The sequence below is a fragment of the Canis lupus genome, chromosome 31 (assembly GCF_048164855.1).
Source record: "Canis lupus baileyi chromosome 31, mCanLup2.hap1, whole genome shotgun sequence".
In the NCBI taxonomy this organism is placed as follows: Eukaryota; Metazoa; Chordata; class Mammalia; order Carnivora; family Canidae; genus Canis; species Canis lupus.
In genome coordinates, this window is record NC_132868.1 from 14,971,174 (window position 1) to 14,985,840 (window position 14,667).

Sequence of the window (14,667 nt, forward strand, 5' to 3'; positions counted from 1 at the left end):
CCTGTTAGTTGAGTCAGTTTGCCGTAGGTGAGGTACTAATGTGGAGATGTGGCCTGAATTTGCTATGTGGGCTCAAGCAATAATGTAAAAAACCAAGAAAACCCAGATTTCCTCCCCCCCCCCGCCAACTGATTTGATGCGGGAGTTTGGGTGAGGCAGTCAAACCCTGTCAGCTGTATTCTCTCTGTCAGTATGATGAAGATAAAATATTTAACCTTTGCCAACTTCACTAAAGTATTCTGAAGATTAACTTTTATGAGACTCTCACAAAACCATGACCATTGTAGCAGAGATAATCAGTATTCTTTCATAGCTGCAAGATTTGCCATATTGGGGATAGCTTTGTAGAAAAATCTCTCTTGTCATTTGCAGAATAGGGATAGGGGAAGAGTTATAGTAAGATTGTCCCAAGCAGCATAACCCTTGAAGAATTAGGGGAGGTTGATCTTCAACATCAAAAGAAATAAGAAGTATCTTGATGCTAGCAAAGCTTTTTAATTTATTTTCCAAGATATGGTTATTAGTGAACTGGGGAAATCTGCCCTGACCAAATAGTCAGAGATGTATTGTATCACTAATTAAGGACCTGATAAAAATAGAATCCTAGAGCTGGAAGGAAAGCCAGTAATCCTTTAAGCCAAACATCTTCCATAAGGCTTTAGCAAACTCACATCCAATCTGTGTTTGAGTTATCTTTGATAAAATAAAGCTCATTTCTTCACCTTTCATCATACACCTTCATACACATAGACACACATTGATAGACTAGAATGTTAGTAGAGGAAATTCCCTTCAGAGTCATATATATGGTTGTACATATTGGTTATACAAGGATGTCTGGGTGAGGGGGCACAAGTCCGGTCTGAAATCCAACCTTCTAACTTCACTTGCTAAATTGTGTACCTGAGTGTCAGATTGTGTCCTCCAGGGAAAAGGAGAGTCCATGTATTTGGCCCCCCAGAGAAGATCTCTTTATAATTTGATCAGAAGTGGCACATATCACTGGTATAGTTATTTCCTCTCTTTGGAGAAAGCTTTGACATGTGATATTTGAATCTTTTTACCCTGTACCTGATAGGAAGGTACTCCTCTATCTATCAGGCTCCCATATCAGAATAACTGCAGGAGACATAAGTAGATCTCCATATTCTGACAGGCTTACAAAGTGGATATGTCCCTTGGATGGCTATTGTGAGTGTATCTACTGCCTTAGATCCTTGAAATAATGTGTGTGTGTGTGTGTGTGTGTGTGTGTGTGTGTCTGTCTAACTGGGGAGGTCAGTTCTGGATGTATAAGCAACCCTTACAACTGGGTGTAAGCAAATGATGGACTCCTAGGGCAATTTTAACTATGATGGTTTGCATCTCAGCATGTCTCATGGGTGTTTGTGTCAGCACTATGATCAAAATCACTGTTGACAACTAGCTGAGGTGGTGAAGAGGTGTCTAGAACTTAGAGATATGGATTCTAATTCCAAATGACCTTGGCCACTTAGAGATACACTTAGAAGCCATTAGGAGAATCTATTTTATTTCTAAATCTGCAACTTCAGAATGTCCTCAGGCTTTAAAGAGTTTGAACCCATTAAACTGCCTAGACTGCTTTGACAGCAGAGTGTTGGTTAATTACAGTGGCAATCTAATTATAAGGTTTATAAGGTTTCCCTGTAATTGATTCCCTTTCAAGTATGTGGAAACTTTACTTGATATGCATTCGTTCCTGAAAATCATGGGAATAGACAAGATTCTGTGTCTTAGAATCGGGGAGACCCTCCCAATTGCATTTGAAGTCCTTATTCAGGACAAAGGGACTCTTCTCAGTATTTTATTCATTCATTCTCATCCATTCATTCATTCATTCACCAATTCATTCATTCATTCATTCAGGAAATATTACATTAATAATATACACCTAGCACTAGTAGTCTCCAAGGATACAAAGACATATTGGATATAGTCAGCCACAAATAGACTTACTAGTTGAAGAGATTGACAGAAATGAGTAATTAAAGCTAAATGTTAATTATTGATATTAGTGATGTACTTAAGGTCCTAACAAAACTTTTAGGAGGAAATCCCTAATTCTGCATTGTGTGGGATAAATGGGAGAATGCTGGTGGGGGCATAGAGCAGCACTCACTGGATCAGTAAATATTAAATATTATAGTAATATTTACTGATTAAAGGATCAGTAAATATTCAGCATACAGAAGGCAAGAATTTGGAATGGGGAAATGAAAAAAATGCAGAGCCATGAGAGAATAAGAAAATCAAGCATCTGTCACCACTTTAGACAACCAATTATAATAGGCATTGCTACGGCCTATGGCATATAAAACACTTTGCCAGCTCCATAAAAACAAAAGAGCTAATCCTTACAAAGTCATTACAAAGCACGAGCACATTTATTGTCCTCATGTCACAGGTGAGGAAAGTGAAGTTTAGAGAGGGTACATTATTAGAGTGAGATCACATAGATTATATGTAGGGAAGCCTGGATTTGAAAAGTTCAAATGTCTGTCTGATCCTGGAGTGCAAGCTCTTAACCAGTATGTTTTTGCAGCCTCTTCCTTTTGAGGAGTGGCAATTAATTCCATCAAGACCTAGTCCTCAGTTTCCTCAGTGTGAAATGACAAAGTTATGCTATGTGAACTCCAAAGACCTTTATGTCTTGAAGCTTCTATTTTAATTTAATCTTGCCTCAAGCTTAAGAACACTTTCTTTTTGTCTTACATATATCTTCCTAAAGACATAATAGACAGCATATCAGTATTAAAGACTTAGGGATGCCTGCGGGTCTCAGTGGGCTGATGTGGGCTTAGTGGCTGCCTTTGGCTCAGGGTGTGATCCCAGGGTCCTGGGATTGAGTCCCACATCAGGCTTCCTGTGAGAAGCCTGCTTGTCCCTCTACCTGTATCTCTGCCTCTCTCTCTTTGTCTCATGAATAAGTAAATAGAGTCTTTAAGAAAAAGACTCAAATGCACAGGGCATTTTTATTATAATCATCCTTTGGATGAATATGAAACACCAATGTGCCCAGTTTTCCACATTAAATTCCTGCATATGGAGGAAAAAAGTTCTTATCACTAAAGTACATGATATATATTTAAATTCCCTGATTAATTACTAAATTCTTCAGAGCTCTTTCCAATTTTTCAAAAAGAATGAGAGTGAGTAGTAGATGGACATTGATGAATGATGGAGGGATCATTCTGCTCTTCTTTGCTGCATGATTTAATAAACCAATATACTCTAGCTTTACTATATTCTCCTATAGTCCTGCATGTAATAGCAGGCTGTACCAAATGAAGGCTTAAAGAAAATTATTTTCTTTTACCTATTTGCCCTGAAGGCAGACTGGACTTTAGTCAAGTCTAGAGAGGTGTCTATTTTACTTTCAAGCAATATCTATAACATGTTATAGTGGGCATTGGCTTTTTTTTTTTTTAATTTTTTTTTTAATTTTTTTTTTTTATTTATTTATGATAGTCACACACAGAGAGAGAGAGAGGCAGAGACACAGGCAGAGGGAGAAGCAGGCTCCACGCACCGGGAGCCCGACGTGGGACTCGATCCCGGGTCTCCAGGATCGCGCCCTGGGCCAAAGGCAGGCGCCAAACCGCTGCGCCACCCAGGGATCCCCGCTTTTTTTTTTTTTTAAACTTTCCCAAATCTATACTCTGAAGTTGGAAAACTGCTCATTTTTTGAATCTTGGTGGTAAGCTGATATGCACCTTCCCAAACTCTCTTGCAAATAGAGGGATTCAGCGCCACCAACCAGCCACACCTGTCCCCACTTTGAATTGGGATTTGGGGGCATGCAGAAGCAGTCATGGTGGAGAATTCATCCTGGCAGTGGGTAAGGGAGCAGCTGAAGCTCCAACATGAGGTTTCCATGGCAGCAGCAGCAGTGGTGAGCAGCTGAACCAGTGCTCAAGTCTGGGGTATAAGGGTGCAAGCTCTCATGTTTCTTTTCTGTGAAGATAGCAGTGCGGTCTGCACTAGCCTAGCTTGAGGTTTGACTGAGCCTGTGCCCTACCTGTTACCTGGTCTCTCCATCTCAAGCCTACTTCTAGAAATCTGTGAGTGCCCCAATGTACTTTTTTTAAAAAGAAACATTGTTAAAAACTTTTAATTTTGAAAAAAATATCTAGCCTACAGAAAAATTCCATGTATAGAACAATGGACTCCCATAATGCCCTTTCAAGTTTACCAATTTTTAACATTTTGATGTATTTTCCTTCCTCTCTCTCTTTCTGTCTCTGTTTCTCTCTGTCTTCCCTCTCACGCTCACTCATTTTCTCTCTATATATGTAATTATATTATACATAGCATTATTTTCATTATTCCAAATCACTTGAGAATCACTATGCCCCTTTTCCCCTTCATACTGCATCATATATGTCCTATAAACAAGGGTATTCTCTTACATAGCCATAGTTTAGTTATCAAATTCAGGAAACATAACATTAATGTTAATCTAGTTTCCCAGTCTACATTCAAGTTTTAATTATGCCAACAGTGTGCTCTACAACAATTTTCTTTCTCAGTCCAAGATCCAATCCAGGATCATATGTTGCATTTCATTGTCCTATCTGTTAAGTCTTCTCTTATTGTGTAAAATCTCAGTTTTCCTTTGTTTTTCAAGACATTGACACTTTCAAAAACATAATCTGTTTACTTTATCCCTCATTTGGGTTTATCTGAGATTTTCTTCTGATTAGATTTAAATTGTACATTCTCAGCAGTAATATTACATGAGTGATGCTGTGTCCTTCTCAGGACATCACATCCAGAGATGGGCATGCAGATGGTTACTATATTGGTGATGTTGATCTTGATGACTTAATTAGGGTGTTGTCCAATTTCTCCATTGAAAAGTTATTATTTTTTTCTCTTATAATTTAGATGGTTAATATATGTTTTTTACAATATTTTATTTATTTATTTTGAGAGAGAGAGCACATGGTGGGGGAGAGGAGCGGAGGGAGAGGGAGAGAGAATCCTAAGCAGGCTCCATGCTCAGTGCAGGGCCCAATGTGGGGTTCAGTCTCACCACCCCAAGATCACGACCTGAGCCCAAATCAAGAGTCAGATGCTCAACTAACTGAGCCACCCAGGCAGCCCAAGATGGTTGATATTTTGATGTTTTATAAATACCCTGTTTCTCCTCAAACTGCCTCTTTCCTCAGATTTGGCATCCATTTATCATTTTTGCTTGAATCAATTTTTACTATGATGATGGCATAATGGTGATTTTTCTATTTTCATCATTCCTCTTATGTTCATTAATTGTCCAAATATACATTTAATAAGTCCCCTTTCTACTTAAGTAAGCCAGAGTTGGTTCCCATTGCTTACAGCAAAGAAACCTGGGAGTTGATTTACTTGTATATTTGGGGAGCTAGTTCCAAAAACCTATCAAACCGGTTCACTCAGATGCTCAATCTAGCCAGTCCAAGGAGAGACAGTGGGGAACGCTCTTAGGAAAAGAAATGAAACAACTTTTCATGGTGCCTCATTCCACTTTTAAAACACACGTACAGACCAGACCTTCTTGCACTGCCAGCCAAATGATTTCCAAACTGAATATATAAAATCAAATAGTTATTCTAAAATTGAAAAGCAGGGGGATCCCTGGGTGGCCCAGTGGTTTAGGGCCTGCCTTTGGCCCAGGGCGCGATCCCAGGATCGAGTCCTGTGTCGGGCTCCCGGCATGGAGTCTGCTGCTCCCTCTGCCTGTGTCTCTGCCTTTCTCTCTCTCTCTCTTTCTCTATCATGAATAAATAAATAAAATCTTTAAAAAAATAAATAAATAAAATTGAAAAGCAGTAAAATATCATTTTTTGTGACTAAACGCCAAACACCTAGATATTTAGGAATATCTAGCAGTTTATTATAATGCTTACTTTTCACTTAGATTTTTGTTTGCAATAAATATCAAAATAAAGAATAATAGTATAGTAGAAATAGCACCCCGAGGTAAGGCAGGTTTTGTTCCAGTGCTAGCTCTGCTAACTAACCTATGTGGGACTTTTTGAGCAAATCTCTTATTTTTCTGAACTTTAATTTCCTCATCTGTTAAATTAGATGGTTGAACAAAGCACTTTCAAGAGTCTTTCGAACTCAGGATTCTATGGCCTCAAAACTGAACATTAGTGTAATTGTTGGAGACATAGGGAACTGTTAATCTAGAATATTCTAATGAGCACATTTGGATCCAAGATTATTCTGTTATAAAGTTTAGCAACTGTGAGATAACTCCCAAGTTATTCAGAGAAAAGAAACATCAGAGCAATTTAGAGAACAATTTATAGTCTAGAGAGGCTAAAGCAGTCTTAGGCTGTCTGAATAGATGTCTTTCTTAAAAGATAAATAGTCTCACAGTGCTTGACATTGGTCAGATCCCATCTTGAGCAGTGTGTCTTGCTCAGAGGGCCATACTTTCACGGAGGCATTAAAACATCAAAAATGTCATTATGAAAAATAATTGAGGGAACTGGGCTGTTTATCTTGAAGAAGAAAAGATTTAATGAGATGAAGACATGATAATTCTCTAAATACTTGTTTATTTAAGAGGGATATAATAGGTTTTTTGTGTTTTCTCCAGACAGAAAAACTACATCCAGATGGGTGGAGGTTATGGTACAGATAGAAGGAAGAAACTTTATTCAAACATACGTGTGATAGCTGCTCTTACCAGCCCCTCTGTCAGGGACATCATCATGTCTCTGTGACCTCAGAGACACCCAAGAATCAAACTTTTTGCTAGGGTTTCAGTGCAATAGATCAGGCCTTATTCCCCATGTAGATGCTTTCACACCATTATTTCTCAAATGTTAATGTACACATAAATCTCTGGGTATCTTGAGAAATCCAGTTGCTGATTTAGTAGGTCTGGGGTGGGACCCGAGATTCTACCTTTCTAACAAGCTCCCAGGTGTTTCGTGTGCACATAATCACCTGCCCAATCAGATGTTACATCCTGACATGACCAAAGGATACCATTCAGTATAAGCATTTGTGTTACAATTAACACTCATGTGAAAAGAGGTAAAAATATGTTTTGCAATTCTATCAGCTTCACCTTCTCATGATGTTTAAATGTTTTCCTGTTTCTCATTTCCTTAAAGAGATTCCAGATTTTCTGACCTTTCACTATTTTTGATCACTCTGCATGATGGTACTGGCATGGCTCTTTCTACTTCTAGGTAACCAGGAAATATTCCCCTAGGACATGATGAATTTTGCTTATTTTAGGTCCTTACTTCATTCAGTTGACTGCAACCATTTTTGGTAGGACAGACAGACATACATACACAAACACATGTACCATCTCATGGTGCTTTGTATTGGATTTTGTTCACAGGCATGATGGTCTAGGAACTCTAGAGGCCTGTGTGTGCAAGGGACACTGTGCCCACCTTCAGCTCCCCCTTCCCTCTAGGTTTATATCTAACTCCAAATAGGCATCTTACTCAGTGGGAACTGGCGAATGTCTCCAGGGTCTTTTTATTATTATTGCCTTGAGGAAATTTTTATCTCACCCGGATGCCACACCAGTTTTAACCCTTAAGGATATACAGAACAATTGTAGCCTCTTCCTCCATAGTAACCCTTCAAACATTTACAGAAAGTCATTGTGGTGTCTTTGAGTCTTTACTTTCCAAGCTAAACATCCCCAGTTCCTTCAATCATCACTCGTATGAATTATTCTATCATCCCAGTTGCTTTAAAAGCTATATAATTTTTAAGAGGGTGTGTGGGAATGGGAATTTTGGGCTTGCTGGATAAATTTCTGGCATCACAACACCAATCGTCTCTTGGAATCTTCATGGCTTATAGGTCACCATCTGGCAGTCTATTTGGAAAAAAAAAAGTTTTCACTATACCAAGTCCCACTTGTAGGGTTTTTCTGTTTTGTTTTGTTTTTGGATTTTTTTTTTAAAGGTATCAATGCATAAGCAGGAGTTTGGGGGAGTTCTGTATGTACCGTCAATGCAAACTTTCCCACCTGGCTCAGGCCCCATTTCAGAGCTGCTGGCAGGGTTCTCTGTGTTTCTGTTGCATGAAATGGTGGATAAGTAGCCTCTTCCTACATAAATGAGCTCATTATTTGTCATCTGTGCAATTTCTAACAGTGATTGTCTAAAAAATATACATAGGAATGATCAGTTTAGTAAAATCTCACATGAAGAATAATAATGGTCATTTATCTAATAGAATTTTAATAGGATAAGTAGTACATTGGTACTAATAAATATCAGTCAAAAAGGACATAATAAGACAACATTGGCAGTGTGTTGTATTATACTCTTAGCTCTGAACAATCAGCAGTGATATGGATATTTAACCAATAGAATAAACTATCTTCCTGTAAATACTCTGTGTAATATGCTAATATATAAGATATAAAAATATTTATTAATGGAATGAAGAAAGAAGTTTTCCATTTGGTTTCCCTAATAAAGTGATGGCATAGGTGAGGAGGGGTAGAAGTGGGTGAGATGGAGATGAAGGTCATTAAGAGAAATGTAACCCCTAATTCATAGGGCTCTAGTGGTCTTGGTCCCTGATGCATGGGTTATGTGCTATATAGTAAATAGATTCTGAATTATAAAAAGGTGATACATATTCGGAAACTTGGCAACCTCAATTCCCCTAGATGTGTCCAAACACTCAGATTAGATTTAAGTCTCTTAATAATGAAACATTAGGCTGGGGCTGACCTTTACTTTTACTGCAGGAAATGCATACTAGCTATTCTATAAGTATCAAGAAGTTAATTCTAGAATATAAAACCTTTAAACAGGGTAGGCTGGGTGGCTCAGTGGTTTAGAGCCGCCTTCAGCCCAGGGCCTGATCCTGGAGACCCAGAATCGAGTCCCACATCAGGCTCCCTGCATGGAGCCTGCTTCTCCCTCTGCCTGTGTCTCTGCCCCCCTCACCCCTGTGTCTCTCATGAATAAATAAGTAAAATCTTAAAAAAAAGAAAACCTTTAAACAGCTCTAGCTTATGCTTGTGTTGGCAACATGTGATCTCAATGAAAAGTGTAAAAAAGCAGACTGCCAGATGTTTTGACTACATTATACATCACATCTTAATGTTTCCTAGGTTGGCAGTTGTAATACTAGAGATTCAGGACTTTAAAATTAACAAGTTCTGTTCTAACCTTTTCTTAATCCTTACTTTAAAAATATCTTATACTCAAAACATTCATATGCTGGAATTTTTTCTTTAAAACACGTGTGTTTAGGAAGAATGTTTATAGATCATAAACAAATTCTAGGAGGAACATGTTGTGTTTCTTGCAGTAAGTATATTATATAAACTATTGGCCTGTATGTCTGGGGAATGATATTTTCAGGTTAATTAAATATTCTGCAATATTATACCATAAGTATTATAATTTTTAAGTGTTAGGAGCTCAGTATTACTCTCATATCAAGCATGATTTGCTTGTAAATATATCAGAAGGCATTTCAAAATCTTGCTCGAGCTTGTGTCATAATTTTGAGCACCAGCTCCACTGTACATGAATTTCCTTCAGGAGGGTTCTAGTTAGTACCATTTCGGAAAATAAATTCATTCAGTAAATGAGCATTAATGCTGATTATCATTCATAGTAAGACTTTGAGGAGGAGGGGCAGGTGCCATTTGAAATGGGAGTAGTGGAGAACACAGCAGCTACACCTGACCAAAACAACAAACTCCAGCCTCAGGCCAGCATTACCACATTCTCCTTAAAACATCTCCTCTACCAAAACTAATCTTTGAAGACACTCCCCTGAAAATGCAAATACCACTGCAAGGTGTGTGTGTGTGTGTGTGTGTGTGTGTGTATGTATGTATGTAGTGTCCTAGTATTAATTGTATCTTTGTTAGCAAAAGGTTGATAAAGGAAATGACACAGGATAGAAAATGGTGGCATCAAGAAGAAAATGGATCTCTTAGAGAAGTGGAAATACCCATGACAAATATTACTTATTTTAAAGTTTTGTTTAAGGGCTTCAGTTATGACAAACTGCTGTTATAGATGTTGAAACAACATTTTATAATCTTATCTTGGATTGGCTTCTTATATTCGTTGTTTCCAGTGAACCTAAATGAATTCCCAGTGGCCAGATCTAATGTTTTAACATAATTCATGTTACTCAAGCTGCTTCCCTTCATGATGATTTTTTTTTAAAGCTAAGTAAAGTCATAAATAAAGACAAACACAAAATGCCTTTGGGGGAAGACAAATAAAATGTCTACTTTTAGAGCTGTTAATAATCTCACAATTTTTGTCACTTACATTTTCTTAAGTTAATATCTTTTGAAGCCAGAGAGTGTAGAATGTTTCCTCAGCCAGCTTAAATAAATTTTAAGTCTCATTTTGAATGCCCATAACGGAGATCAGTTAAAAATACAAGTAGATATTTTGTTTGATTGCTTTCTGAAATAACTTTCTTTTATAACAAAAAGCATTACTGAGGATGCTTCATTAAAAATAAACAAATCTTAGTTCAAAATTGAAATCACATTGCTCTATATTTATACTATCCCAGGAAAAAAAAATTTGGCTAAGGAAATATTCAGAGACACGTAATTATTTTGCTCTAATTAGCATTGTTAATTCACATGCACATGTACAAACAAGCATTGCAGTGCAGAGCATACAGAGGTATTAAAGGGATTAAGACTACGGGTTATCTGATAGGAATAGAGAGTTTGGTGTGAACTGAATCTAAACTATATTTAATCGCCATTGGCCCCCTTGGTCAAAAGGGAAGAAAAAAAGTAAATCTAAAACAGTCACTAAAGAAACAACCTTTGCTTAAGTTGCTTGGGTGATAAATTCCCCTCGGAAATAAGTAGTGAGGCAGTTGAAAAACAGCACAGCTCTGGGGCCCTGCTCCTAAGAAATATACCTGTGGCATTTACTACAAAACCAAGAAATCTAGGCTGCTCTGCTCTGCTCTATATGTAATGGATGTCAAATTTTCAAATGAACTAGCAGAGTGTGTTTTAGAAAGTCTGTGGCTTCTACAGTGAATTCAGGTTCTATGGTAAACTGATGAATTAGCTAGATGTAAAGTCTAGCTTAATAGACTTTATTTACAAAATCATTATGTTGTAAAAACAAAGGCACTACAGGAGTTTAAATTAGCCTATTTTTTAAGGCTTCTTGTGAACATCTTCCCCACTCCAGACTGCCGATTTACAAAACATTTTATTTTAGAATCTCTTGGATACAGAAAAGAGAAGAATTAAAAGGCATAGCAAATGACTGCAAATATCTTGTTTCTCTCTCATTTTAAGGTATCAGCCAAGTAACACCAGTGTATCAAATGAACTCTCAAGTTGGCAGAAGTGTTAACAAATCTGCTCGGCCCTGGTCCACTTTACCAAATATGTATTCAGATTTTTAATAACAAATATTGTGGAATGTTTGGGCTATATATCTTCTCCTTCATGATTGCAGTTAGGTGCACACAGGAGGACGATGTTATCTCTGATAAGGAAGGATTCTTTATTTAATCTAAACATATCAGCATAATGGAGATTTTGTCTATAGGCTAAATTCTATTCTTTGGGAAAGAGACTGGGCTTTTCAAATGCAAGCAAATAACTATATTATAAATCAGGCTATAACAGGCATTATTTCTGGGGGAGAGGAAATCCCACTGAGATGATCATATCATTTTATAGTTACTGAACTATTAAAGCCTTAGAAGTTTTATGTTTGACATTAATGGTCAATAGTAAATAGGAAAAAAAAAAGTATTGTGCTCTGAAATGTTGACAAGCATATTGATCACAGTCTTTACTTAGTAACATTTTCAAGTTAAGCTTGGCAGCAAAGATTTGTGAGTTTTACTGCAAGCCATCATATTTGCCGTTATAGAAGTGCACAAGCAAAAAACATTAAAGTTGGAAGTATATGCAGAATCTTAGTTTTGTTTATTCTCTCACGATAAAATGAAACCCTCAGACATTATTCTAGATGATCAAGTTTTAATAATATCCTTCCTTGAAACATTCAGAAAATTAGGTTAAAATTGTTTTGGGGTGCCTGAATTTATTAGATTGTTGCTTTAATTCTTCATTCACAAAAACATATTTTAAACAAAAAAATAATGTAGAAAGTTTTTGTAAATTGATTATGAATTTTGTGTGAATGAGCAATATTCTGAAGATTGACTCTATTCAGTAAAACCTTCCTATTTTAAGCCTGTAAAGAAACTGTTTAGGGACAATAAATAGAGAATATATAAAATCATAAGCATCATTCTTCGGTGCAAATGGAAACATAAAATTCTAGTTATAATCCTTTGTTAATTTTTCCAACAGTCATTGTTTGAATACTTCTTTGTTGCTAAACTTTCCAATTAATGTAGTTTTAATAAGAAACATGCAGACCACATCTATTATATATATCTAGAAATATACCTTAGTGACTAATTATTATCCATCAACTGTTATAGAGGTCCATTAATAATTTTCAAAACAGGATGGTGTCAGTAATATGGGAAATGCTTTTGGAATTCTGATAGTACTTATTTCTGATTCAGAAATCTTACAAAACTTATGAAATTGATTAATACCATTTTATATAAAAGTAAATTATAGTCTAAAAGAATTTCCTCACAGATTTAGAAAATAAATATTTGGTAATACTAAGTCGTAAATGCAATAACATATTTATCTATTTTCAATTGCTCCAATGACATAGAAGCAAAATTGTCAATATTCACACGTTACACACTAGTGTGAAGACACCACATATGATGACTATATTTGATCATCTTTGGGATGGAAAGGAAGCTCCAACATCAAACCTGATGACTACAGCATTTAGGAACAGCAAAAAAAAAAAAAAAAAAAAAGCTCAGTTCACACTTTAGGAAGCTGAGTTAGTATTTTGTTTTTTTCCCCCAAAGCGTACACCTGCTTTTATAAGGAAGAACCAACCATGTGAATGAGAACTGGAGTCAAGGTTAAAATAATTTTTCCCAGGAGAGTAGAGCGCATCTGAGAGAAGCAGAGGCTTAGCTCAGAGGAGCATTAATAACCAGGGGCAGCACCTCCCCTGAAAAACATTAGAGCCTCTTGGACATATGTTTGAAATTCAACCTCCCAAGTCATCCTGTGACTTTAGGGATAGGTGACAATGTCCCACTATCTGAAGAGGGAAAATACAGCACAGACCATTTAAAAAAAAAAAATCGCTTTAGAAAATAATACAAAATAAGTAAAGTATTCTAACTGTCAAGAAACCTTTGCAGATGATTGAAGCAAAGCTTTGTCTTTCCAATTATTGTTTGCCCTTCAGCTGACATACATGCCGAGATGCATCAATAGGATTACAACGGAAACAGAGTCATCTCCAGGTTTCCTCTGTTTGGATCCCTTGATCTTGTTTAAAGAAACAGGCTCGGGGAATGCACAGAAAACAAACTTTCCCCGTGGAAGTTCCGAGGTCTCCCCGCCCCCCTTCTCCCACCCTCACAAACCTGTCTAGTTGTAGCCATGGCACCGGACAGAAATGTCATGGTCATGTTGCACCACTTCACTTGTTGAATTGTGCGAAGGCAAGCGCTTGACCACAGTAACTTAGTGAACCACCTTGCTCTTAAATTAGCCCCCAGGACTTCTTGCCAGTTCGAAGGCAGTGTCTTACCTGCATGTGTCCCTGGTACATTCTGCTTGGGCTTCTTCAGGGCTCCCTGAGGCCGCCGGATGCTTTCCCCGTGTGTCCTTGCACACCAACGGAGGCGAGCAGGCGGCGTGCACGCTGTGGTCAGGCGTGCCCCAGGGCCGGGGCGGGGAGGCTCGGGGCAGCCCCGCCGCTCTGCGGGCTGCCGGGAACTGTTCTCCGCTCGCGGTGCTGAAAGCGGACACGGGGGAGCGCGCGGAGGAGCCGAGGAGCCCCGGCGGCCACGCTCACCCGAGGCGCAGGTCCTGCTCCGCCGGGCGCCTCTACAACTCACTGCTTCTCCACCCAACTCTTTCTCGCTTCCCGACGGGCTGCCTCATGCCTCCCTCACTATCTTCGTCGCTAACCCCCTCCTCCTCCCAACCCTGACGTGAGCGCCCACACCAGCCGCCGCCGCAGCCGCCGAGCCGGGCGCGCGCCGCCCTCCCGGCCGCGTCCCTGCCGAGAGGCCGCGGGCCGGGCGCGCGCGCGCGTCCCCGGCGGACCCGGGAGCGGCCCGGAGGCGGGGCGCGCCCGCGGCGGCCAAGGGCCCGCGGAGGTGGTCGCGCAGGGCGTGCAGGTGCGGCCGCGGCCGCCACCGCCACGGAGGTGCCGGCGGCGGACGGTCGGAGGCGAGGAAAGTGGGAGGAAGACGCTCGGTCTCTCCGGGGGCCGTCGGTACCGCCTGAGCCTGGCATCCTGCAGGCGTAATAGGCTGAGCGTGGGGGCTTCCGAAGAGTTGACTTCGGATTCAGTTCTCACAAGTTACCTCCGTGCCATTCCGTGAACAAAGACGCCCCACTCACCCCACCCTCCATTCATTGCTGAGCATTGCATTTAAAATCCCCAAACCCCAGGCCTTCCATGATTTTTCTCCCTGGCACTTAACATCACCTAACATCCTGTATGTTTTACATATTTTATTTATTGTCTGTCTCTATATAGGCAACGTTATTCCCATGAGCCCAGGGATATTTGGGGAGAG

The 14,667-nt window shown here is 39.1% G+C and overlaps 1 protein-coding gene across 13 annotated transcripts in view; it reads right to left on the reverse strand.

Moving 5' to 3' along the window:
* The window catches only part of PEX5L (peroxisomal biogenesis factor 5 like), a 320,090-nt gene that overhangs the window by 220,679 nt on the left and 84,744 nt on the right, over positions 1-14,667 (reverse strand). For 5 of the 13 annotated variants that reach the window (XM_072807519.1, XM_072807504.1, XM_072807502.1 and 2 more), the window contains exon 1: positions 13,668-14,075. The exons of 7 other annotated variants lie outside the window; for them this stretch is intronic. In XM_072807519.1, coding sequence (XP_072663620.1) covers positions 13,668-13,688 — 21 coding nt within the window. In that variant the 5' untranslated portion in view covers positions 13,689-14,075. Of the gene's footprint in view, positions 1-13,667; positions 14,078-14,667 lie in introns of those variants that run through there. One more of the 13 variants, XM_072807505.1, reaches the window with a different exon arrangement.